General features: G+C 35.0%; 1 protein-coding gene across 1 annotated transcript in view; it reads right to left on the minus strand.

Moving 5' to 3' along the window:
* The window catches only part of ZNF536 (zinc finger protein 536), a 433,592-nt gene that overhangs the window by 253,462 nt on the left and 153,060 nt on the right, over nt 1-27,070 (minus strand). The window contains exon 3 of the mRNA XM_053701773.1: nt 10,636-12,189. Within this exon, the coding sequence (XP_053557748.1) occupies nt 10,636-12,189 (1,554 nt within the window). The remainder of the gene's footprint in view (nt 1-10,635; nt 12,190-27,070) is intronic.

Here is a 27,070-nt window from a genome sequence, read left to right on the forward strand (position 1 = left end):
GAGTCTAAACACCCCTAACCTTACACTTATTAACTCCTAATCTGCCGCCCCCGCTATCGCTGACCCCTGCATTACACTTTTAACCCCTAATCTGCCGCTCCGTAAACCGCCGCCACCTACGTTATCCCTATGTACCCCTAATCTGCTGCCCTAACATCGCCGACCCCTATGTTATATTTATTAACCCCTAATCTGCCCCCCACAACGTCGCCGACACCTGCCTACACTTATTAACCCCTAATCTGCCGAGCGGACCTGAGCGCTACTATAATAAAGTTATTAACCCCTAATCCGCCTCACTAACCCTATCATAAATAGTATTAACCCCTAATCTGCCCTCCCTAACATCGCCGACACCTACCTTCAATTATTAACCCCTAATCTGCCGACCGGAGCTCACCGCTATTCTAATAAATGTATTAACCCCTAAAGCTAAGTCTAACCCTAACACTAACACCCCCCTAAGTTAAATATAATTTTTATCTAACGAAATAAATTAACTCTTATTAAATAAATGATTCCTATTTAAAGCTAAATACTTACCTGTAAAATAAATCCTAATATAGCTACAATATAAATTATAATTATATTATAGCTATTTTAGGATTAATATTTATTTTACAGGCAACTTTGTAATTATTTTAACCAGGTACAATAGCTATTAAATAGTTAAGAACTATTTAATAGTTACCTAGTTAAAATAATAACAAATTTACCTGTAAAATAAATCCTAACCTAAGATATAATTAAACCTAACACTACCCTATCAATAAAATAATTAAATAAACTACCTACAATTACCTACAATTAACCTAACACTACACTATCAATAAATTAATTAAACACAATTGCTACAAATAAATAAAATTAAATAAACTATCTAAAGTACAAAAAATAAAAAAGAACTAAGTTACAGAAAATAATAAAATATTTACAAACATAAGAAAAATATTACAACAATTTTAAACTAATTACACCTACTCTAAGCCCCCTAATAAAATAACAAAGCCCCCCAAAATAAAAAATTCACTACCCTATTCTAAAATACAAATATTACAAGCTCTTTTACCTTACCAGCCCTGAACAGGGCCCTTTGCGGGGCATGCCCCAAGAATTTCAGCTCTTTTGCCTGTAAAAAAAAACATACAATACCCCCCCCCCCCAACATTACAACCCACCACCCACATACCCCTAATCTAACCCAAACCCCCCTTAAATAAACCTAACACTACCCCCCTGATGATCTTCCTACCTTGTCTTCACCATGCCAGGTTCACCGATCCGTCCTGGCTCCAAGATCTTCATCCAACCCAAGCGGGGGCTAGACATCCACTGAAGAAGTCCAGAAGAGGGTCCAAAGTCTTCCTCCTATCCGGCAAGAAGAGGACATCCGGACCGGCAAACATCTTCTCCAAGCGGCATCTTCTATCTTCTTCCATCCGATGACGACCGGCTCCATCTTGAAGACCTCCAGCGCGGATCCATCCTCTTCTTCCGACGACTAGACGACGAATGACGGTTCCTTTAAGGGACGTCATCCAAGATGGCGTCCCTCGAATTCCGATTGGCTGATAGGATTCTATCAGCCAATCGGAATTAAGGTAGGAATTTTCTGATTGGCTGATGGAATCAGCCAATCAGAATATAGTTCAATCCGATTGGCTGATCCAATCAGCCAATCAGATTGAGCTCGCATTCTATTGGCTGATCGGAACAGCCAATAGAATGCGAGCTCAATCTGATTGGCTGATTGGATCAGCCAATCGGATTGAACTATATTCTGATTGGCTGATTCCATCAGCCAATCAGAAAATTCCTACCTTAATTCCGATTGGCTGATAGAATCCTATCAGCCAATCGGAATTCGAGGGACGCCATCTTGGATGACGTCCCTTAAAGGAACCGTCATTCGTCGTCTAGTCGTCGGAAGAAGAGGATGGATCCGCGCTGGAGGTCTTCAAGATGGAGCCGGTCGTCATCGGATGGAAGAAGATAGAAGATGCCGCTTGGAGAAGATGTTTGCCGGTCCGGATGTCCTCTTCTTGCCGGATAGGAGGAAGACTTTGGACCCTCTTCTGGACTTCTTCAGTGGATGTCTAGCCCCCGCTTGGGTTGGATGAAGATCTTGGAGCCAGGACGGATCGGTGAACCTGGCATGGTGAAGACAAGGTAGGAAGATCATCAGGGGGGTAGTGTTAGGTTTATTTAAGGGGGGTTTGGGTTAGATTAGGGGTATGTGGGTGGTGGGTTGTAATGTTGGGGGGGGGTATTGTATGTTTTTTTTTACAGGCAAAAGAGCTGAAATTCTTGGGGCATGCCCCGCAAAGGGCCCTGTTCAGGGCTGGTAAGGTAAAAGAGCTTGTAATATTTGTATTTTAGAATAGGGTAGGGAATTTTTTATTTTGGGGGGCTTTGTTATTTTATTAGGGGGCTTAGAGTAGGTGTAATTAGTTTAAAATTGTTGTAATATTTTTCTTATCTTTGTAAATATTTTATTATTTTCTGTAACTTAGTTCTTTTTTATTTTTTGTACTTTAGATAGTTTATTTAATTTTATTTATTTGTAGCAATTGTGTTTAATTAATTTATTGATAGTGTAGTGTTAGGTTAATTGTAGGTAATTGTAGGTAGTTTATTTAATTATTTTATTGATAGGGTAGTGTTAGGTTTAATTATATCTTAGGTTAGGATTTATTTTACAGGTAAATTTGTTATTATTTTAACTAGGTAACTATTAAATAGTTCTTAACTATTTAATAGCTATTGTACCTGGTTAAAATAATTACAAAGTTGCCTGTAAAATAAATATTAATCCTAAAATAGCTATAATATAATTATAAATTATATTGTAGCTATATTAGGATTTATTTTACAGGTAAGTATTTAGCTTTAAATAGGAATTATTTATTTAATAAGAGTTAATTTATTTCGTTAGATAAAAATTATATTTAACTTAGGGGGGTGTTAGTGTTAGGGTTAGACTTAGCTTTAGGGGTTAATACATTTATTAGAATAGCGGTGAGCTCCGGTCGGCAGATTAGGGGTTAATAATTGAAGGTAGGTGTCGGCGATGTTAGGGAGGGCAGATTAGGGGTTAATACTATTTATGATAGGGTTAGTGAGGCGGATTAGGGGTTAATAACTTTATTATAGTAGCGCTCAGGTCCGCTCGGCAGATTAGGGGTTAATAAGTGTAGGTAGGTGTCGGCGACGTTGTGGGGGGCAGATTAGGGGTTAATAAATATAACATAGGGGTCGGCGATGTTAGGGGTAGCAGATTAGGGGTACATAGGGATAACGTAGGTGGCGGCGATTTGCGGTCGGAAGATTAGGGGTTAATTATTTTAAGTAGCTTGCGGCGACGTTGTGGGGGGCAAGTTAGGGGTTAATAGATATAATACAGGGGTCGGCGGTGTTAGGGGCAGCAGATTAGGGGAACATAAGTATAACGTAGGTGGCGGTCGGCAGATTAGGGGTTAAAATTTTTAATCGAGTGGCGGCGATGTGGGGGGACCTCGGTTTAGGGGTACATAGGTAGTTTATGGGTGTTAGTGTACTTTAGGGTACAGTAGTTAAGAGCTTTATAAACCGGCGTTAGCCAGAAAGCTCTTAACTCCTGCTATTTTCAGGCGGCTGGAATCTTGTCGTTAGAGCTCTAACGCTCACTGCAGAAACGACTCTAAATACCGGCGTTAGGAAGATCCCATTGAAAAGATAGGCTACGCAAATGGCGTAGGGGGATCTGTGGTATGGAAAAGTCGCGGCTGTAAAGTGAGCGTTAGACCCTTTAATCACTGACTCCAAATACCAGCGGGCGCCCAAAACCAGCGTTAGGAGCCTCTAACGCTGGTTTTGACGGCTACCGCCGAACTCTAAATCTAGGCCAAAGTGTTTTAAAATTGCATGCTCTATCTGATTTATGAATGAAAACATCAGGCAGTTAACCCTAGACAAGCCTGGGTGCAAAACCCATAGGGAAAATTACAAAACAAAATTATTAACACAAAGCATAGAAAGTCTGGCACTCCCTGGTAAGCACACAGCTAGATTAAAGGGACACTGAACCCAATTGTTTTATTTTGTGATTCAGATAGAGCAAGCAATTTTAAGCAACTTTCTAATTTACTCCTATTATCAAATTTTCTTCATTCTCTTGCTTTCTCTATTTGAAAAAGAAGACATCTAAGCTAAGGAGCCAGCCAATTTGTGGTTCAGAACCATGGACAGCACTTGTTTATTGGTGCTGTCCAATCAGCAAGGACAACCCAGGTTGTTCACCAAAAATGGGCCGGCATCTAATCTTAAATTCTTGCTTTTCAAATATAGATACCAAGAGAATAAAGAAAATTTGACAATAGGAGTAAATTAGAAAGATGCTTAAAATTGCATGCTCTATCTGAATCATGAAAGAAAAAATTTGGGTACAGTGTCCCTTTAAACGCAAAATGGAAGAGTTAGTTACATCATTCGGCCAAGTAGTGAAAGGCTCAGGACCACATCATGGTCTCTTCATGCCTGGGTCACTAACCTACAGCTACACAATGCAAGCCTTCAACCAAACAATCCGAAATTACACATAAGGGTGACATAGGCCCTTTGTAATTTCCCTAGACACATACAAAGCACGGAAAGTGAGAGTACAGTCTATTTCTGTGATTTGTATGTTTCTATGTGTTGTGTATATATACAATGAATATTGATTGAAATATTGTGCTCAGTCATTTCGAGAAAAGTAAAGGGACAAAGTTATTTACAATACTTGATATATTTTGCAGTCCCCTCTTGTGAAAACTATTATTTATATATATAATTTGTTTTTATTTCTTTTAGTTTTTTTCTACAATTACTGCATCTTGCGACACACGCCCTTTAAATTTGAGTGGCAGATAACTTTAGCACAATTTGTACCACTAATTTTTAATGTGTCAAAAATGATCCACTCATCATTAAGTTTATAAAGACTCTCCCATTTAAACTCAACATAATAGAAATTAGCATTTTTTGTCACTAATTAGTACATAAAGACAATAACTGGCATATTGTGCCAATTAGGGACAAGTGTGGTTTTATCACAAATGGTTTAGTTTAGAAATAAAAATGGTTACCACAACATATGGCTAGTTTTTAATTTTCTTTAATAATAAAAGACAAAACAAAATGTAGTTTTTGCTTTCTATTTATGTGGTCTGGGAGTAAAATCTCTGAATAAAGTGACATCATGAATAAACAGTTACTTATGTCAGTTTTGTTTGTCAGGGTGTTTGCAGCAGGTTATAAGTATAATTACCAAGATTTTAAGAAACAAAAAGACACACTGTCTGTGAACAATCACACTGTTTATTAACAAAAACAAGTAGAGCACCAACGTTTTATATAGTAACAATCTGGGATAAATGTTGTGTAAGAGTGAGGAATGTGAAAATGTGAGAAAGTAATAATTAGCTTATTCTGTTGGTACAGAACTATGTACACTTTGATTAAGCTTTATATACCCAATGGTCATAATAGTTGGGGGAAAATGTTTGCATTAGTACTGGCTCTTAGGGATGGGCGAATGTGTTTATATTCAAATTTAAAGGTTAGAACAAATGTTATTGTAGAAATTCGATTTACGTAATAGAAAGTTGATAAGAACGAATATTCTTAAAAATTCTATTATCATTCTAATTCTATTTACATTTATAAAACAGCATTAGACTAGAAATATTATTTCAAATTTAAATGTTACATTGGAATGTAGCATTCGAATTTGAATGTAGCATTCAAATTCAAATATTACATTTATTAAACACAGTTATAGACTAGAAATACTATTTCGAATTCGAATTTGAATATTACATTTAAAAAAGACAGTATTAGACTAGAAATATTATTTCGAATTCGAATGTGACATTCAAATTAAAATGTCACATTCAAATTTGAATATTACATTTATAAAACACAGTATTAGACTAGAAATACTATTTCGAATTTGAATGTGACATTCAAATTCAAAGGAAGCATTCAAATTTGAATATTATATCAATTAAGCACAGTTGTAGACTAGAAATACTATTTTGAATTTGAATGTTACATTCAAATTCGAATGTCACATTCAAATTCGAATATTTCATTTCGAAATTGATGAATACATAGCTAAACATTCTATTATTCAATAAAATTAAAAAACGAAAATTCGAAAATAGAATGTTAGAATGTTATATAAACATTAGAGATTCGATTTGAATGAACGAATGTATCAAAATTCGTTATAAATTTAAAATTTTCAGAAACATTCGCCCATAGACAAAATAGGTGTCAACTAGTACCCTATAACTTGTCTCACTATTAGGCATATTAGTGTATCTTTAAAGGTAAATTGTCACTATAATTTAATCTGCATTGTATTGTTTATATAAGATTCAAAATCCTGTGAGAATGCCACATTTAAAGTAAGATTATGTCATGCCTATCCTGCACTTTTTATATAGCAATTTGTAAATAACCGAGTTTTCCAGACTACAACTAAATGATGTTAATTTGCACATATCTAATGTTGCTCATTCTCATTACATATGCAATATGTTCAGATTGGTTTGATTAATATAATTCTGGAGATATGATATAATATTATAAGCTTTAAAAAATATTTTAGATAATGTTTGACTGTCACAACTGTACTGAGAACTATGGGATTATTCAGTCTTGGACTTAAGCCTCGTTGTCCTTGGGCTTACCTAAGTGATTCTGAATTTCTATGAAAGCAATGGTTCCATATTTATTTCTACAGAAACCTATTGCTTGCTTCTTTAATAATCCTATGGCCCCTGAAGGACACCGTATCCAAGATGGCCAATGTGTGAACCATGCATAACCATGTTATTTGGTAGTATTGAGAATATTACAAATGCAATTTGTAGAAATGAGAGGGGAGCTGGTGGTACATTTTTTAACGAGGCACTGCCCCTAACAACTCTAACACATGAATAAACCCCAGTGTTTGTCTTGGTTTGGGAGTTCAATATATTTTGGAAGGGTTTCTACTGGAATTAATACTTTTCAGTGTCTGCTACGTATAACGCTTTCTATTTGCCAAGTATCTAACCTCTTATTTTTTATCACTACTTGCTAGTCATAATGTCCACATTAGTTAGCTAAAGGGACATGCAACACCTTGAACATGTAATATACAATAATTATGTATATCAGAAAACAAAAATATTACATTATACATTTTTTATTCATTTATTTAACCACCTTTTTATGCAATTTCAAATGATGGATTTACCTGTTCTGAGCATTAGAAGTGCAGACTCCACAAGCCTAACACCACTATATATATGTCCCTGATTTGCTTCATCAGGGGAGATCAGATAAGGAACTACACAACAATACAACTTTCGCTAATACAATGACTGTGGCTAGACCTTTCTATCTTAGTAGCGAGTCTGGATTGGCTCCTCCAAATGCAGCAAATGCAGTGTTAATCTGTTTTGAAAAGTTTGACACTTGGCTAATATGTTAATCAACTACAAGACAACAGAAAAGTCTTGTAATTTCAAGGTGTTTTATGTCCCTTTAATACATATGTTGCGAGCTTCTCATTACAGAAAATTTTATTTAATATATGTTGTGAAAAATACAGTCCAAGTAATATTAAAAATCAACATTAGGCACTAAGCAAAATATATTTTATAGGGACATCAGCTATGCTTTATTTTAAGTGTGAAGAAATTGAATGAGCCCATGATGAAGGTGTTATTTGTCTGTTTAATTGCAATATACTGTGAAAATATTTTGGAATCTTGATCATTAGATAATATAGAAATGAGAGCCTGATTTTTTTTTAATTTTCCCCCCCAAAATTCATACTTAACAAAAAGAGATTTGAAGAAAACTGAAAGGTTTGCAAGTTACCATTTAAACTGTACCAGGTACATTAATGCAGTAAATTAATGTACGTTCTTTGTGCTGAAGGGTTTCCATTACATATGTTTTGTGACATTTCTAAAACATAGATGTTAGTTTTAGATGGATCTTGTAATGTATAGATTTGCTAATATGCAATTTAATGCTTTGGGTCTATTTATCAAGTAACACAAATGACCAGATTGTGCCTAAATTGATGCACCATTTGGCAGATGAGTCTCGTAGAGTCGATGTATCAATTGAACAGCTGCTCAGATCAGTAAGAGATGCTGCCGTCTATAGAAGAAGTTAAGATAGAATTAGCCGACATAGATAATCTAGTTAGGTGTTATCAGTATCTGAACGGTCCATTATGTTTTTTTTGTTTTTTTTATTTACAAGCATCATTTATGTCTTGTTCCTTTTTTTTAAGTTACAATAATGGTTTTACTGACCTGTGTTAACCCATTGGCTGTTAGAGAGGGATGCAAAATGTCTGGCAGCCAAGTGGTTAAAGGGATATTATAATTAAACGGACGCACCAAATAATATTTAAATTAAAAAAGAAATAAACCTCTTGTTAGCTATTTCTTGTTTTTTCTGTCCTCTGTTTTAGTTATTTTTGGGGATATACTTTTAGGTTTTAACATTGGCCATTTAGGGTTGCCACCTTTCTTAGGAAAAAATACCAGCAGTGCTGATTAGCTACATTTGCATAAGTAATTATGCAGTAACTAAAGATGATAGGACTAGGTTTAAATGATTTATAACATTTCAAATTAGATTCTCAGATACTTAGAAGGTGTTTCACAATGGCAACATCTTATTTCTATATTTATTCCAGGCTTTGGTTAGAGCAAAAGGGGCACAAGCCTGATGAGGGTGTGATAAGTATGAGAGTATGAGAAGGTGCCATGTACATACTATGATTAGTTTATGAAGGAGTGTTTATAATAACAGGGAGTCTAATATATATTCATATAGGGCACATTCAATGTTGGGACAGGTGTGGGCCATGCAGGGGAGGTAAATAAGGGGCCTGGGTAAATATGGGCCCTGTAAATACTAAAGGTGGCTCACATTAATTTAATATAATCTACATTGATCTGAACCTTAAAATTACTGGTCACTGGTAAATTACTGGCTGAGTGACAACTCCATGTTTACTCATAATGCAGGGCAAATGCACAAGTGCTCAAGTAACAAACTACTTTAAGGATTAAAATATATGCTAGATAAAGGAACATTATTAAATTCAACTAATAAAGTTAGCTTAACGGGATACTAAACACAATTTTTTTCTTTCATGATTCAGATAGAGCATGCAATTTTAAGCAACTTTCTAATTTACTCCTATTATCAATTCTTCATTTTCTTGCTAAGCGCTTGCTGATTGGTGGCTACATTTAGCCACCAATCAGCAAGTGCTATCAAGGTGCTGAACCAAAAATGGGCCAGATCCAAAGCTTAGATTCCTGCTTTTTCAAATAAAGATAGCAAAAGAATGAAGAAAAAAACAATAATAGGAGTAAAATAGAAAATTACTTAAAATGACATGCTCTTTCTGAGACATGAAAGAAAAAATTTGGGTTTAGTATCTCTTTAATGCATATTTGTTTTCCTTAAACAAAATACTAAGACTAAATTAGCAGAATTAGCCGTAGTGCTCTGAAAGTTTTCAAAACAATTACATTTTCGTTATAAATAAAGATATCACTTACACAACTCATTTGTTATTTTAGTTTTCATTCTGTTAGCAGCAGAGAGATTTGTTAAAGGGCCATTTTAGTTTTAAATTGACATGCTCTAATGCAATTTTAACACTAGCAACTCTGTAATGCTATGTGTTTAATCACATAGTTAAAGTCCTGCTCGAGACCTGCAGAGCACCACCGGTCTGAAGTGGAAACGGGTTAAACACATAGCATTAGAGTGTCACTAGTGTTAAAATGACATGCTCTAATGGATTATTAGAGCATGTAATTTAACACTATAATGTCCCTTTAAGAAGAAAAATACTGATGCTCTATAAGAACCATTATATTCCATATTACATATATTCTGATTTTTATCTTACCAGCCATACTGGTCAAGTAATGTGTTGATGCAAGCCTTCCTGTGTCCCTTTAAGTTTTACATGGATACAGGTGGAAATAAATATTTATATATTATGGGTTTTAGATTTTGCTAAGATATAAATATTATAAAGGTCTACTATTTAAATTTCTATGTTCTGTTAAACGAGCATGGCAGATCTGCAACACAAGAAGCTTCTGATTTTGCCTGCTAAAGAGATCTGTAATGCATTGCTTCAAAAAGTACTGCAGCCCTCTCTTTCAGCCAACGGGTTTCAGAGACATTGAGTTTTTTTAAATTTTACCTGTCTAAAAGGGCATTTGAAAATATATATATATATACTTTTTATATATATATATATATATATATATATATATTTTTTTTTAATATACGTGTCCTGAATTATAAATATAACCCAATGTTTTTATATTAAGCTTACAGAGGCTCTAGATTGTTTCTCTTCACCCAATGAACATTAGTAAAAAGGTCATAATATTTTTGTTTTGTTGTTCTTTAAGCCTTTATTTGCAAAGGGTATTTCTATAATTTAAGGAATATGTTTAAAGCACTATGTAAAGGTCTGGACTATTACTAATGCATAGTTTAATTCTGCACATTGATAAATAGACCCCAAAGTAGCCAGGAAAAAAGGAAGTTGTCACGCTAACTTACCACATATGTCTGGTCTCTTGATACATCCACTGTTTGCTGTGCCGTTTGCAAGTCCGTTAAAAGCTGCCATCCCATCTGAGCTATAAGCCCTTAGCACAGAGAGCACATTAACCTGTTTATCAATTGCCTCTTGACTAGGGGTTTGTTCAAGATTCATAGAACCTTGAGGTGCTTCATGAGACAAAGGAAGGTTTGAGTGCCACTGCTTTTCAATTTGTGAAGTGGGAGAAACCTCTTCTGAGGTTTTAAGAGTAATTGCATTGAGCAAATTTTCATCTTCATCATTGTCTTCTTCTTTTTTAAGTTCATCTGGTATGTTCATATTTTCTGAATCAGTTTCAATGTCCTCCTCTTCTTCATTCTCATCTTCTTTGCAAGTCTCCATATCCTCAGATGAGGAATCATCAGACAGATCATCAGTAGGAATGTTATTTACAGAGTTACATTGAAGATTATGTGGATCACTTTCCAGTTGAGAGTTTACATCAATGTCCATGTTTGAACAATCGTTTTGTGCATTTGCACCAGGATAACCAAACTGCTTGTAGAATTCTGCTGTAAAGTTATTAAAAGCTGGATCCATATGATTGGTCCATGAAGCACTTTTTTGTTCTGTTAAAGTCTCTTTAGAATTTCCCTGTGATGGGATTTTATCAGAAGCATGCATTGAACATATTTTAGTAATTTCTTTTCCAGATTGACCAGAAGATGATGCTACCATTACTTTATTGGCTATTGCCATTGGATCCCTTAGCATCTCTTTTGTATGCCCTGGTACTCCCATAGTATTTTCTTTTCGTTTTCCTTTTCCTACATGATTAGCTTGGAGATGAAGAGCCATGAGTTCCATAGAGGAAGTTGTGAAAGAGCAGAACAAACAACCGTGCCAGGCTATGTTATCTTGTACTGTGACTGAAGAACCAGGAAGAGGTGGTGCATCTGGTCGTACAGATAGGTCCAGAGGTTCATACTGGGATTTCTCCAATTTCTTTTGAGGGTTTTTGTTCTCTGTTTTTTCTTCACCATTATCTGATCTATGTGCTTTTACAGGGAGTGAGTCCAGCAAAGCTTTCTCTTTCATTTCTTTTTCTTTCTTTAAGGAATTAAGAACAAAACTGTCCATAAAGGCTTGGAGAGACCCTTGGAAGTTGACACCATTTCCAACAATATTTTGATATGCTCTACCAAATTCAGAAAAACTTGGTCCTTTGGAAGGCAGGTCTGCTTTTTTGAGGGCCTCTGAAGATACCTCAGAACTGGATTGACCCTGTCGATCTGCTGCAGACAACATTCCAGATGCCCACTGCTGAGAGACTACCCCACTTCTGAAATCCATTCCAGGAAGGCCTTTAAATCCTCCTCTGAGTATGTCAGGTCTCATAAAAAGAGAGTTTTTACTTGAAGTTTCATCCTTGTGTTCCTGACTTTGAGGGTGTCCAGTAAGTGTGGCAGATCCATTTTGTCTCTCTCTGTGGTGACGTTCCAAGTGGTATTTCAAAGAGGCAGATTGGGTGCCAGCGTAATCACAATGAGGGCACTTATAAGGCTTCTCACCTAAAACGTGTAAAGCAAAAGAGAATTAATATTTAACAACAAATCCAAGTCATTGCAACAATATAAATCTGTCTGTATATTTATTTGTCTGACATAAAATAATATGCATGTATTTACATTGGGTTAATAGTGTATGCATATCTTCCAATTAATCTTGCAATGTGAACTTTGAATATGAAAATGAGCATTAATATTTGTAAAATTCTGCTACCCTTTAGTGAATGTTAAAATATACTATAAAATGAACATCTATTAGCACAGTAACGCTATCCTCAGTCAATGTTTTTCTAAAAAGACAGACCAAGAGTAAAACTTAGGGCTAAGATGTTATGGCTAAACAACAGTTTAAAAATTTGTTTGAATTATACACATGGAACCCATTTTTAAACCTAAAATTTTTATGGCATGGTTACGCAAGAGTGAAATGAATGATTTAAGTTGCGCTCTGCAGTAAATCATGGATATAATTAGCAAATGGCATACTGCAAAAGTAATTTATCATTATTTGGAGGGCATTATTCCAGACGGATTCAGAAATCTGCAGGCCGGCTGCATTGTTTCTAAATAAAGATCTATAAATACAGATTCACTAAAATATTAATGTCATTACTTTGCTATTACTGTGCATAAGGACATATAGTTTAAATGAAATGTAGTCAATAAAAATTAAAGAGTATCTCACTAATGAAGAAAAAGAAAACAGATTTACATCCCCAGTTTTATATTGTAATTATCTGCAAAGGTTTGCAGCTATTTCAGTTTGTATTGATGGCTTTTGCAGTACCACAAATACAATTTGTAATGTGCCTGAACTGTTTGTTTTTTCTACAAAGAATGGTTGAGACACAGTTTAAAAACACAGAACACGTATCTCATAATTTTATTAAAGTGTTCTTTTAATGACAAAATAATAATCTTAACATATTATATAAATGCAAAACACATATGCACACAATCCCTAAGAGGATTTGTATTTCTGGAAGTTAATAAAGGTACATTTAAAAATATGATGCTTCTGTAATTTTATTGAATGTAAAGGAAAATCTTAAAAAAAAAAAAACTTTAAAAACCCAGAAAGGTTATATTAATGAGTTCTTTTTTTCTAAGGCTTAAAGCTTGTAATGGTTTTTGGTGATCACTGAAGGATTACAACACACCTTCACAAAGAAATGAAACAAAATCTTAGTCTGTAAATGGCTCATTATTTGAATGCAATATATAAATAAATTAATTAATACTACATCTATTTTTAAGAAATCTAAAAACTACACAACCTTGTGGGTAAATTGTTATGATTTCATGATTGTATTTAAATGAAAATATTTGGTTGAAATCTTATTATAAAAGAATATTTAAATACACAGAAGTGCATTGAAAATTTGAGATGTGATTTTTTTTTTTTACATTCTACAGTCCCCATTCCAAAACATCGGAAGCAAACATTTTATTATCTAGTCCAAGAAATGAATAGAACAGAATAATCAAACAGATGGAAAATAAATAAAAACCTATAATAAATAGGCATATCAAGGGCTTTTAAGTAGGTTTTCACTAGGATTTTTAAGCGACCTCTACAGAATTGAGATGCACAGTTAAATAGAAAATAAAACATGGCTGATAATTAAAGGACCTTGATTAAGAAAACAATTACATGCTTCAATATTGTACAAATTTCCTCTCTTGCAGTCGCATCCTCTCGCAGAAAAAAAGACTTTGCGAAGTTGTAAACACAGGATCGTATTCCCCATAGACTTTAATGGAGCCTTATTTTCAACAACAAAAATAACAGACGCCAGCTCGCGCAAGCACGAGCGCGGGATTGCAATGAGATACATTTCTATACAAATGTATATCTGTTTATATGTGTATATATGTCTGTAAATACTTATATACACATATAAATACTTATATACATATGTAAAGAAATACAAGTTCCTATGGATCCCTATATGGAAGCACTTTGGCCCGTTTTCTTTTCCTAACACCTGACATCTCATATCGCTGAGCCCTTATAACTTTTTATTGCAATTAAAAAATATATATATTAGATAGTGTTATTATGAGTGTAATTGTACTTTTAAATGTATTTTTGATGTGTTTTGTGGCACTTTTTTGACTCGCGTAACGGTTGACTGAAGTTGCAGTAATCATTCTAGCGTAAATCTCAATTGAGCTCACATGTTCGCATTTCCTTTTAACTTGTAATATGGGTGGAATTTAACTTGTACGCAAACGGCCACAAAAACCCGATATCGCTCGCATACAAATTATAGCACGCCACTCGTAATCTAGCCCATAGTTAAGGTACTATTCTGGGCCTGCAGAGCACCACTGGTCCTGAGCAGAAACTGACAGTGACCCAATCAGTGGCGGTAGTCACATAACTCAGTTGCACAGCTGTTGATGATTGGCTCATTGGCAGTTTCCACTTAGGACTAACTGTGCACTTTTGCTCAGGAGCAGTGACTTAACTATGTGTTTAACCTCCTTACAGTGGTTAAACACAGTAATTTCCATTGCTGTTGTAAACTGTGCAAACTGATGGAAACAACAAGGTTTTACATTGAAGTGTTTTATGTTACCACCAGTTTACACAGTTTAATAATTAGACCATGTTATTTTTTCACGATAATGACCTTTAATTTAATATTAATGATGAAGGTCTGATATGTTTAAAGGGACACTAAACTCAAAATGTTTATTTCATGATTCAAGAAGAAAAAACTAATTTAAAAAACACTCCAATTTACTTCTATTATATAATTTGCTTCATTCTTTAGAGATATTTTGCTAAAGAAATAGCAATGCACATGGGTGAGCCAATCACACGAGGCATCTATGTGGCCACCAATCAGCAGCTACTAAGCCTATCTATATATACTTTTCAGCAAAGGATATCAATAGAATGAAGCAAAACAGATAATAGAAGTAAATTAGAAAGTTGTTTAAAATTGCATGCTCTTTGTAAATCATGAAATAAAAAAATTGGGTTTCATGTCCCTTTAACTGCAGGTTTTAGTTCACTCTTCCTGCCCATATGTTTACTCTGGCTGGTGCATCTACTGGATGTCATCTCCCCTTTGGATTTTGACTATACCTTTTCTTGTTTTGGCTGCTGATTGCTGTGTTTTGAACTCAGCTTGGATTTAGACAATTATTCAGACTGTTACTTCTGCTTTTTTACTGTATTTACTTGCTTTAACCACTTTTCTGCTTGCTCGTGTAGCTGAATGCCTAAATAAAAGCTCCAGTTTGTAATACTATACTCTGCCTATTCATCTGCTAATCTCTGCAATTCCACAAAATCACCCATGTTTATGGTTCCATCAACCATGTTTGTATTGTTTTGCTCAACCTCAGCCCTTATGATCAAAAGCTAGTCTTTCACAGTGATTATCTTTGTATTAGAAAGGCTATGCAAACCCATGGACTTCTTAATTTATCTACATATTGGTGAAGCCTCTTACTGAAACCATAATACTATGTAAAGGAAAGTTTTCTTGCAGAGAATTATCTCTACCCCTCATAGGTAAGGTAGGGAGGCCATTTTTATTTTCCATGTTCCATAGATCCAGGATGGGTTTTCAGTGACCTTCCAGTAATCCAGATGGTTTAGTCTTTTAGGGTTGATGGTCCTTACATCATGGCAAGTCTCTGTGCATGATTTAAAATAGTTAAGACTTAATTTTAAGCTATAGGTTACTCTACAAGGATTATAATCCTCCAAATGAGGTACACACTAGAGAATACAGCAGATTTAAAATTGCTGTAATTGGCAGTCTTCTATGTCAGAAGAATTTAAAAGCTCAGTGCTCTTCTGTGCAAGTCTATCGTGATATTTCATCAGAATCAAACAGTTCTTACAACCTTCAAGAATTTTAAGTCATATTTACAGTTTATCAAATTAATTTTCCCCAATTTAACAGCCCGGTGCATGTAAATGTTTGATTTTCTTATCCAGCAGACACTACAATATGATATAATGAATAATAAGAGAAAACAAGGTCCCACTTATAAATATTATGGCTTTTGGCTACATAGTATTCTTATTTTACCTGGTTCATTTGTCCCAAAAGTTACCAGTGACTATCCTTTCCATTCTCATTTACATTTAAAGCCAATGAAGGGCATTGGTTTTGAAGTGCTTTTTTTAAACATTAGAACTTCTTAATGAAATATTCACAAGGTACTTTGCAGCGACCATAACTATACATACACTTACTTATGTCTGCAAATACACAGATAGACATTAAAAAATAAAACTTTAATGTTTCAAACAGAGACTTTTCTATTTACTCTTATTAAATTGACTTCATTCTCTGACTATCATTTGTTGAAAAGCATACCTAGGTAGGCATACAAGCAGCAATGCACTATTGGGAGCTAGCTAGTGATTTGTGGCTACAAATACATTATATACCTCTTGTTGTTGGCTTACCACATGTGTTCAGCTAGCTCCAAGTAGCATATTACTGCTCTGGAGCTGGTTTTAACTGTTTAACCCCATTAGAAAGGTTATTAGGAATCAGGTGCCATCTGTAATTTTTTCTGCTCTCAGTTCTGTGATACAGGTACCAAATTTAGACCCTTGTTTAAAAAACATAACAAATTATCACCTAGATTACGAGTTTTGCGCTAAACAGGGTGCAAAACTAACGCCAAAAAATTATTTCACTCTCCAAAGCGCTGCCATTAAGAGTTACTGAAAATATGGCGATATGGTGGCGTTAAGCTCCATACCGCACAAAAGCCAAGGGCTGCTTTGACGTGCTCGTGCACAATTTACCCCATATATATCAATGGGTAGAGAGTGTTAGAAAAAACCTAACACCTTAAGTGCGGAATGAAAAATCTCTGTAACGCAATCCCATTGATGTCTATGGGGGAAAAAAGTTATGTTTAAACCTAACACCCTAACATAAACCCCAAGTCTAAACACCCCTAATCTGCCGCCCCGACATCTCTGACACTAATAAAAGTTATTAACCCCTATTTCACCGCTCCCGACATCGCCGACACCTAAATAAAGTTATTAACCCCTATTCTGCTGCTCCCCGACACCGGGGACAGTATAATAAAGTTATTAACCCCTATTCCATCACTCCCCGACATCGCCACAACTAAATAAACCTATTAACCCCTAAACCTTTTTTGTGAAGTTTTTTATTTTTTTATTTTATTAGAATAGTAATGTTAGGTTAATTTATCGTTTAATGTTAGGTTTATTTTTTATTTCATAGTAAGTTTTTATTTATTTTAAGAGAGTTACAGGTGAAACTCGAAAAATTAGAATATCGAGCAAAAGTTAATTTATTTCACTAATGCAATTTAAAAGGTGAAACTAATATATGAGATAGACTCATTACATGCAAAGCAAGATAGTTCAAGCAGTGATTTGTCATAATTGTGATGATTATGGCTTACAGCTAATGAAAACCCCAAATCCACAATCTTAGAAAATTAGAATATTACATGCAATCAATAAAACAAGGATTGTACATAGAACAATATCTAGAACAATATCGGACCTCTTAAAAGTATAAGCATGCATACTGTATGTACTCAGTACTTGGTTTGGGCCCCTTCTGCAGCAATTACTGCCTCAATGCAGCGTGGCATGGAAGCTATCAGCCTGTCGCACTGCTGAGGTGTTATGGAAGACCAGGATGCTTCAATAGCGGCCTTCAGCTCTTCTGCATTGTTCGGTCTCATGTCTCTCATCTTTCTCTTGGCAATGCCCCATAGATTTTCTATGGGGTTCAGGTCAGGCGAGTTTGCTGGCCAATCAAGCACAGTAATCCCACGGTCATTGAACCAGGTTTTTGTGCTTTTGGCAGTGCCAAGTCCTGCTGGAAAATGAAGTCAGCATCTGCATAGAGCTCGTCTGCGGAAGGAAGCATAAAGTGCTCCAAAATCTCCTGCTAGATGGCTGCGTTGACCCTGGACTTAATGAAGTACAGTGGACCAACACCAGCAGATGACATGGCTCCCCAAATCAACACAGACTGTGGAAACTTCACACTGGACTTCAAGAATCTTGCAGTGTGTGCCTCTCCATTCTTCCTCCATACTCTGGATCCTTGGTTTCCAAATGAGATGCAAAATTTGCTCTCATCAGAAAAGAGGACTTTGGACCACTGAGCAACAGACCAGGTCTGTTTTTCCTTAGCCTAGGTAAGACGCTTCTGATGTTGTTTGTTGTTCAAGAGTAGCTGGACAAGAGAAATACGACATTTGAAGCCCATGTCCAGGATCCGTCTGTGTGTGGTGGCTCTTGATGCACTGACTCCAGCCTCAGTCCACTCCTTGTGAAAGTCCCCAACACTTTTTAATGGCCTTTTCCTGACAATTCTCTCCAGGCTGCGGTCATCCCTGCTGCTTGTGCACCTTTTTGTTCCACACTTTTCCCATCCACATAACTTTCTATTAATGTGCTTTGATACAGCACTTTGGGAACATCCACCTTCTTTTGCAATTACCTTTTGAGGCTTTCCCTCCTTATGGAGGGTGTCAATGATGGTTTTCTGCACAACTGTCAGGTCAGCAGTCTTTCCCTTGATTGTGATTCCTACTGAACCAGACTGAGAGACCATTTAAATCGCAGGAACCCTTTGCAGGTGTTCTGGCTTAATTAGCTGATTAGAGTGGGACACTTTGAGCCTAGAATATTGCACCTTTTCACAATATTCTAATTTTCTGAGATTGTGGATTTGGGGTTTTCATGAGCTGTAAGCCATAATCATCACAATTATGACAAATCACGGCTTGAACTATCTTGCTTTGCATGTAATAAGTCTATCTCATATATTAGTTTCACCTTTTAAGTTGCATTAGTGAAATAAATTAACTTTTGCACAATATTCTAATGTTTCGAGTTTCACCTGTATATTGTAATTTTAAGTTAGGGGGATGTTAGGTTTAGAGGTTAATAGTTTAACTTAGTTTTTTGCGATGTGGGGGAGCTGGCGGTTTAGGGGTTAATAGCTTTATTTAGTAACGGCGATGTGGGAGGCCGGAGGTTTATGCTTTAATAGGTTTATTTAGTAGTGGCAAAGTGGGAGGACGGAGGTTTAGGGGTTAATAACTTTATTATAGTATCGGCGATGTCAGTGAGCGGCGGAAATGGGGTTAATAGCTTTATTATAGTGTTTGTAATGCGGGAGGGTGGCAGTTTAAGGGTTAATAGGTAGTTTATGGGTGTTAGTGTACTTTGTAACAGTTTAGTTAGTAAATCCATAACTACTGCTCTCAGATGGCGGTATGGATCGTGTCGGTATAGGCTGTAACGCAAGCATCTTAGCTGGATCGCACAACCTGTAATACCGGTGCTATGAAAATCCCACAAAAAAACATAATTACAGCTATACCGACACGACTCGTAATATGCGTTCCTGGCCATTGCGCTGGAATTGCCATTTTTTCAGCATTAAAAGCTATACTGCAACACTTGTAATCTAGCCGTTTGGGCATTCTTTACTATCCTTTATAGATTGTTATCCTACCTCTACATACTGGCTACATATATAGGTAAATAAATGCCTCATTAAATGAAATGCTTGAAATGCAGGTCACAACCACCAAAAGTAATGACAATGTAGATATGCAATTTTTTATAAAGAAATTAAATCAGTATTTATGCAATGACAGTAAAATAGTGTGAAGTATATTTCTTATCTAAATGAACTTTCTAATGAGTTGCAGCTCAATAAATAAATATTATATACCCTGTAAATCCCATCTTACTTGTGCAATTGATTTCTTATGGTTAGTCCCTGCCTAGTAAGCCTTAGCCATCATGTCATTTTTCAGAAAAAGGTGATGCAACTAGGGTTGCCAGCTTTCCTCCATAACAATACTGGACAATCTGTCAGTGACTGGGTGCAATGTTAGGTAGCGTGACACAATGCCCCTCCCCAGAAGCTCTACCTTAGCCCCCACTCTTGATCCCATGGTGTATATTTTTCACTGAGCAGTAATTTTACCCCTTGGCTGCCACCAACATACAAATCAATTATTGGACTTCTTTGGCTGCTAGTAACATATGTAAACAGAAATAATTTAAACCCCCCCCCCCCCATGGCTGCACTTTACTTATTTCTGCTCCATATTTGTAATGCATTTAAACCTAGCATGCCTTTTATATTTAGATAGCACTCATGGACTTTAAAAAAAACTGGATATTTAAGTATTTTTGTGAAGATTTTACTGGACAGACTGCTAAAATACTGGACTGTCCGGTTGCCACGCTACACCTGGCATCCCTAGATGCAACACATGTAGGGCACATATAGCGCATGCTTTATTTATTTATTTATTTATTTATTTCATGAGTAGCTATGGCATTGGTAATTATTAATGAACTCTCTACTTTTCAGATCGGAACCAGGTGTGTCTTCCCTATATATAGTTTCTGGAGACAATTCTGGTGTGTGTGTGATTGTGTGGGCATTAGGGATGGGCGAATGTTTTGCAACATTCGAAAATTAAAACAAATTTTAACGCATTCGTTTGTTTCGAAATTCAAATGTTTTCACAACATTCTAGAATTCGTTTTTATAATAGTATTTTTAATGCTTTCTTAAAACGTAATATTCTATTCAAATTTTTCTAATAGTTCAAATTATACAATATTCAAATACGAAAATTCAAATCTTTATATTTTTAATAGTACAGTATTTCTAATGTTCTCTTTAAATGTAATATTTGAATTATTCAATATTCAAAATAGAAACATTCAAATTGATATATTTGTATCTTTTATGTATCAATTTACTAAATTCCCTACAACATGAACTACTGAACCTCTGAATAGTATTTGTTAAATTGAAAGTTACATTCGAAATTTTGACTGTGGATATTCGTTTTCATTATGAACATTCCAAAACAAAAGCAACATTCGATTACTGAATTTTAATGGCTTTTCATTCTTATCAACATTCGATTGTCCAAAACAAATGTCCACAGGACTATTTGTTCTACCAAACGAATTGCACTTTCAGCACACTTGCCCATCCCTAGTGGGCATGTGTTTGTGCGAGTGTGTGTGTGTATGTAGTTCATGTGCGTGTGTGTGTATTTCTAATTTCTACAAAAAAAGGTGTACACTGAAGCATTTGTGGTTAAAAGTAATCAGCTGACCAAACTACTAAAATAGAGAAATCATTGACCAATGTTTGTATTTATATACATAACCACCAGCAGTAATGAAAGAGTGTTTCACCTTAAAAAAGCCTGTTTTGCCTGTTGGTATTTCTAGGAAATTGTTTTATTTGTCCAAATTCACTTTGTTATATATATATTGTCGACTTCAACAATAATCTTAAGTAATACAGGAAAATTTAAGTATGCGATTCCTTTGCAGAGTAGTTTTTAGTACATTAATATAAATTTCACGTTAATTCCCCTTTAGCACATATATTGTGTGTTGTAAACCTGAAGACGTTTTATACAGCTGCTTATTGCTAAACAGTGGCTTGTCCAGAAGGGGACAATCTGTGTCTCTAATTGCTGTCACAGGAGCCTAGATTCATTATGTGGCTTTCCCATTAAAATGTGAACATTAATTTGTATAATGAAATATCACCCACTGCAGTGTTCATTAGGCCTGGCCTACTGTATACTGCACATTGTTAGCTACATAGAAACCCTAGTTAATTTCACTAATGGATATTTCCTACTTAGTGTTTGCGAGGAAATTTATACTGTACGATTACCTCTTAAACTTTTAAAGAAATTTAAATTCAATCAATTATTTCCTGCAAAACTTTGGAAAGTCATTAATGCAGAAATCGCAAACGCACTGTATTGTTACACACTGAAATTGGGAAATAAAATAAAACCTTGGTTTTATGCAGAAAAATGAAAACTAAATTATTATGAACTCTACAATAATAAACTGTCATAGATTACAATGATACAAATGGGAAACTCGCATGTGCAATATTATTCTTCAAACTGGTCATTTAACACATTACCTACTCATATTGGTTTATCTTTTAAAGGGATAGTAAGTAACCCCACATTTTTTTCATGATTCTGACAGAGCATGCAATTTTAAGCAACTTTCTAATTTACTTCTGTTATCAATTTTTCTTCATTCTCTTGCTATCTTTATTTTAAACGTAGGAATGTAAAGATTAGGAGCCGGGCCGTTTTAGGTTCAGCACCCCGGAAAGCGCTTGCTTATTGATGGCTACATTTAATTTTTGATTATGCAGTTCTACTATATTTAATGGTCATTTTAAGTGTAAGTGATCTGTCAGTTGTTACAGCTTGTATGACAATGGACAGAGCACAATAGAAAATGCATCTTTTTTTGCACAATTATAACAGCTATATATAGTTATTTCTCCATCAGGGACGTCTTGTTCTTTTTTATGTTCACATATTTTTAATTTATTTCAGGGGCCAAGCCTGCTAAGCAAACAAACAATTGGTGTTGTGTTCATGCACAGATAGTCATAAAAGATGTACCAATATTTAAGTATGCATGGTCCGCTCCCCAATCTGTGTTTAAAATGAAATAATAATAATAATACACCCAAAAATGCTTTCTTTAGCTAGAAATGACAAACACACTTACACAAGTAAGAAACATGAATAACAACATGAAAAACACTCACAAAACAACCATCATTAAAGGGACAGTCAACACCAGAATTTTTGTTGTTTTAAAAGATAGATAATTACCCATTCCCCAGTTTTGCATAACCAACACAGTTATAATTATACACGTTTTACCTCTGTAATTACCTTGTATCTAAGCCTCTGCAGACTGCCCCCTTATTTCAGTTCTTTTGACAGACTTGCATTTTAGCCAATCAGAGCTGTCTCCATGGTAAATTCACGTGCATGAGCTCAATGTTATCTATGTGAAACACGTGAACTAATGGCCTCTAGTGGTGAAAAACTATCAAAATGCATTTAGATTAGAAGCGGCCTTCAAGGTCTAAGAAATTAGTATATGAACCTCCTAGGTTTAGCTTTCAACTAAGAATACCAAGAGAACAAAGCAAAATTAGTGATAAAAGTAAATTGGAAAGTTGTTTAAAATAACATGCCCTATTTGAAACATGAAAGTTTATTTTGGACTTGACTGTCCCTTTAAGTAAGATTCATTCACTCAATTTTATCAAAGAAGAGGAAAGAGTCTGCAGGATATATGAGCCCTAAGTGCTTCCATGGAATGTTGCATATACATGCGGTTATACAAAGTACATGGGTGCAGTGCATGGTACTCCCATAAAGGGATATGAAACCCGTTTTTTTTCTTTCATGATTCAGATAGAGCATGCAATTTTAAGCATTTTTCTTATTTACTCATATTATCACATTTTCTACCTTATCTTGCTATCTTTATTTAAAAAGCTAAGGAGCTGGACCATTTTTGGTTTATCACCTTGGTAGCGCTTGCTGATTGGTGGCTAAATGTGTAATTACTAGTCATTATTAATATCCAACCACTTAGATTTTAGCTCTGTGCCCTATTTCACAGTCTCACAGTGTGATTTCTAAATATTTTTTTTAACATTATTTAGTATCTGGTTGCAATGAAGGTTTCACCAAGACTTTATTGTTGGGGGTTCATATGTTTCCCTCAAGGTACATTAAAGCATTAGTACATATACCAGTTTAAACTTAAAGGGGCATGAAACTCAATTTTGTTCTTACATGATTCAGATAGAGCATACATTTTTAAACAACTTTCCAATGTACTTTTATCATCTAATTTGTTTTGTTCTCTTGGTATCCTTTGGCTCACCCAATGCATTCAGCTAGTTCCCAGTAGTGCATTGCTGCTCAATCAATAAAGTTTACCAAGAGAATGAAGCAAATTAGATAATAAAGGTAAATTGGAAAGTTGTTTAAAATGATATTTTCTATCTGAATCATGCCCCTTTAATGGGAATGTAAAGACAAAATTAAACTTTCATGAATCAGATAGAACATTCAATTTTTAACAATCCAGTTTACTTCATTTAACAAATTTGCTTCATTCTCCTAGAATCTTTTGTTGAAGAGTAAATCTAGGATTCCTCATAGGAGCTTGGGAGTTTACATGTTTCTTTAGTATTCTATTGCAGCAGTTTTTACAATAATGTATAAAACGATTGTTACAAACACTGTTGCCATAGAGTATCAGACATCTGCATACTCCTGAGCTCCTATGAGACTACCTTGGTTTACACTTTAACAAAGGATACCAATAGAACAAAGCTAATTTGACTAGAGACGTAAATTGGAAAGTTAGTTAACATCGTAGCTCTATATAAACCATGAAAGTTTAATTTTTATTTTGCTGCCCCTTTAAAGCGATGTTACATAGTCAGTTTCATGTTGTATTAAAAAAAAAACACTAACCATTGAAATATGTATTATTCATCTATTTAAATAGATTTTACCTTTTATTTTTTACACTACATTTGTGCAGTGTCCTTTACTTCCTGTCAGAATCCTACAAGGAGGAGGGAGCCTTTGCAGGAAGGTTTATCTTAGCCTTATGTCAAACTACTTCTAGGTTAGTGAATAGACTAGATAACAGGGGGTCAGATTTGCTCATGCCCAGACTGAGTAAAAAAATCTCAACTCTTATCACACTGAGGGGAAGGAGCTACACTGAGAATTTCTAAGTGCTACTTTTTCAAGAAATCAAGAAAGTAAGTTGTTTGCTGTTTTTTTTCTTCCACAATCTGTTCCTTTTTATGTTTATTTTGATTTAACATATTTGTTTTTACCAAAGGAGAACTGTTTACTATCCCTTTAATGTTGTAGATCATGTATTTTTACTCCATCCACAGTTAGATTTACCTTGCCTTGCAGCTAGTGTAAGCACTTTACATCAGGTCAAGAAAAGTGTAAAAAATAGGGTTGGCAAGGACATAGCAACAGGTCAACTGACGCCTTTTTCATGTTCTAAGGAAAGTAATGAGAGGTGGAAATACCTGCAACCAGCTATAGGAGTGAAACTCGTAACATGAGTTTATTGATTTCAATATTTTGAAATAAAGTTTGTGATTTTAAGAGCTTTTTGGAGTGCGGCTGTACCTGTTCACCTTGTAAGCAAACCCTGTCTTAAAATCACAAACACAGTGCCATGAAAAAAATGAAGACAGGATAAAAGAATAATGATGTTTGTATAAAGCTGAACAAAGTTAGTATTTAACCATGCTAAATTTGACACATATAAACAAATCGATGAGTTCACTCATAATTTACAATTAGTGAAAGCTGCTATAGTCTAAATTCTCTAAAATATGTTCTTTCTTTTAAAGGCTGTTCCTCTCAGTTCTTCCATTTCCCTTTTCTAGCTTATCAAACCAGATTGAAAATTCTGTTTCACGTAAAAAAAAATCTTCTGGGGGAAGAGTGTATAGAATATGGCAGATGTACGCCATTAATATAATTGCAATTGTTTTTTTATTAGATACCTACTGTTCCCTGATTTGTTTTTGTCAGTTGTCTGATTTGCTTATCTGAGCTTCATTTAATTATAATGATATCATAACACTCCATAGTTATCAACTGTCCCATTTTTAATATTGTGTGCAGTGCAGTGCAGTACTCCCACCACAGAGGGTGCTGTGGCTTTTGATTTAACTTCTTTGTCTCTAGTCTATTAGTTACTGTACTTAAGGGGACATTCCAGCCAAAATTTAAATCTACATGGATACATTTTAGTTTTGAATAGAAGCATTTTTGTAATTTACATGTATTAGCAAAAATGCTTCTAATAAAAGCTATAGCTGTTTCAGAAGTATATTTAAGTATGCACCGTGCACCAGCATTTTAAACACATCACTTGCTGAGAGAGCCTAAGTTGCTTGTATCATCTGGTAATGACTCAGTTTGTTAATTGCTAACATGATACAACCCCCACTGGTGCTCTGAGCACATGCAGTATTTAAAATGCTGGTGCACTGAGATTATCTAGCTATGCTTCACATTCACGTGCAGAGAAAAATACTAACACTAAAACAGTGGTAACCTTTACTAGAAACATTTTTGCAATTACATGTATATTGCAAATATGTTACTATTCAAGGATGTAATCCATCTATGCACATTTACATTTTGTCTGGAATGTCCCTTTAAGGTTTTTTTTTTTTTTTTCTCTAGTCTTCTTTATATGTACTAAATGCTCATCTGTTATACTGAAGTTTAGGAATGTGTAGTCAGGAAAGAGGGAGCCATAAGATGTGTAATACCAGGGTGGGTAGACTAGAATCTGAAAAGTATTACACAATTTGGAACATTTGTAATTGTCTTTGACTAGGACTAGAAGAGGCTTAATACATCAGGCTCTTCATGTGCTGGAACTGCAATTTACAGAACATACAAAAAAATACAGATTTACTGGGGCATTTCTATGTCTATTAACGCACTGCCCACAATCACTGCTGCAGCAAAGATCAAAAATGACTATTTACCTCATAAAAAGCCACCTGCAAAACTTTCAATAGTGTTTTAACACAAGTAAAACATAACAAATGATCAGTGTATCTACATATATTGTTTTCCATTCCAGAAGCCCCAACACATCAGTTAGCCGGTAGCATACTGTGGTAATAGCTGTCTAATTTTAGGCTGTGTAACATCTATAAAAACTAGTGTACTTTATGGTGTCCTGCTATACAGATGCTGAAGGGTTATTAATTTAACGCTTGCTTGCTTGGTTTGGTAATGCAAAGTTATTCTTCCAAGGTCAGTAATGTGCTTGAGAGTAAGGGAGAAGATGAGGATCTTGATGATTTAACGTGCATTAAATGCTGTAACAGTGTAAAAAGAAAATGCTCTAATATGTTAGCACATTTATTATTGCACTATTGCGTTCATATAACTATGTTTTTAAACCATGCAAATTGATTAAATACACAGAGCAGCA

The sequence above is a fragment of the Bombina bombina genome, chromosome 1 (assembly GCF_027579735.1).
Source record: "Bombina bombina isolate aBomBom1 chromosome 1, aBomBom1.pri, whole genome shotgun sequence".
In the NCBI taxonomy this organism is placed as follows: Eukaryota; Metazoa; Chordata; class Amphibia; order Anura; family Bombinatoridae; genus Bombina; species Bombina bombina.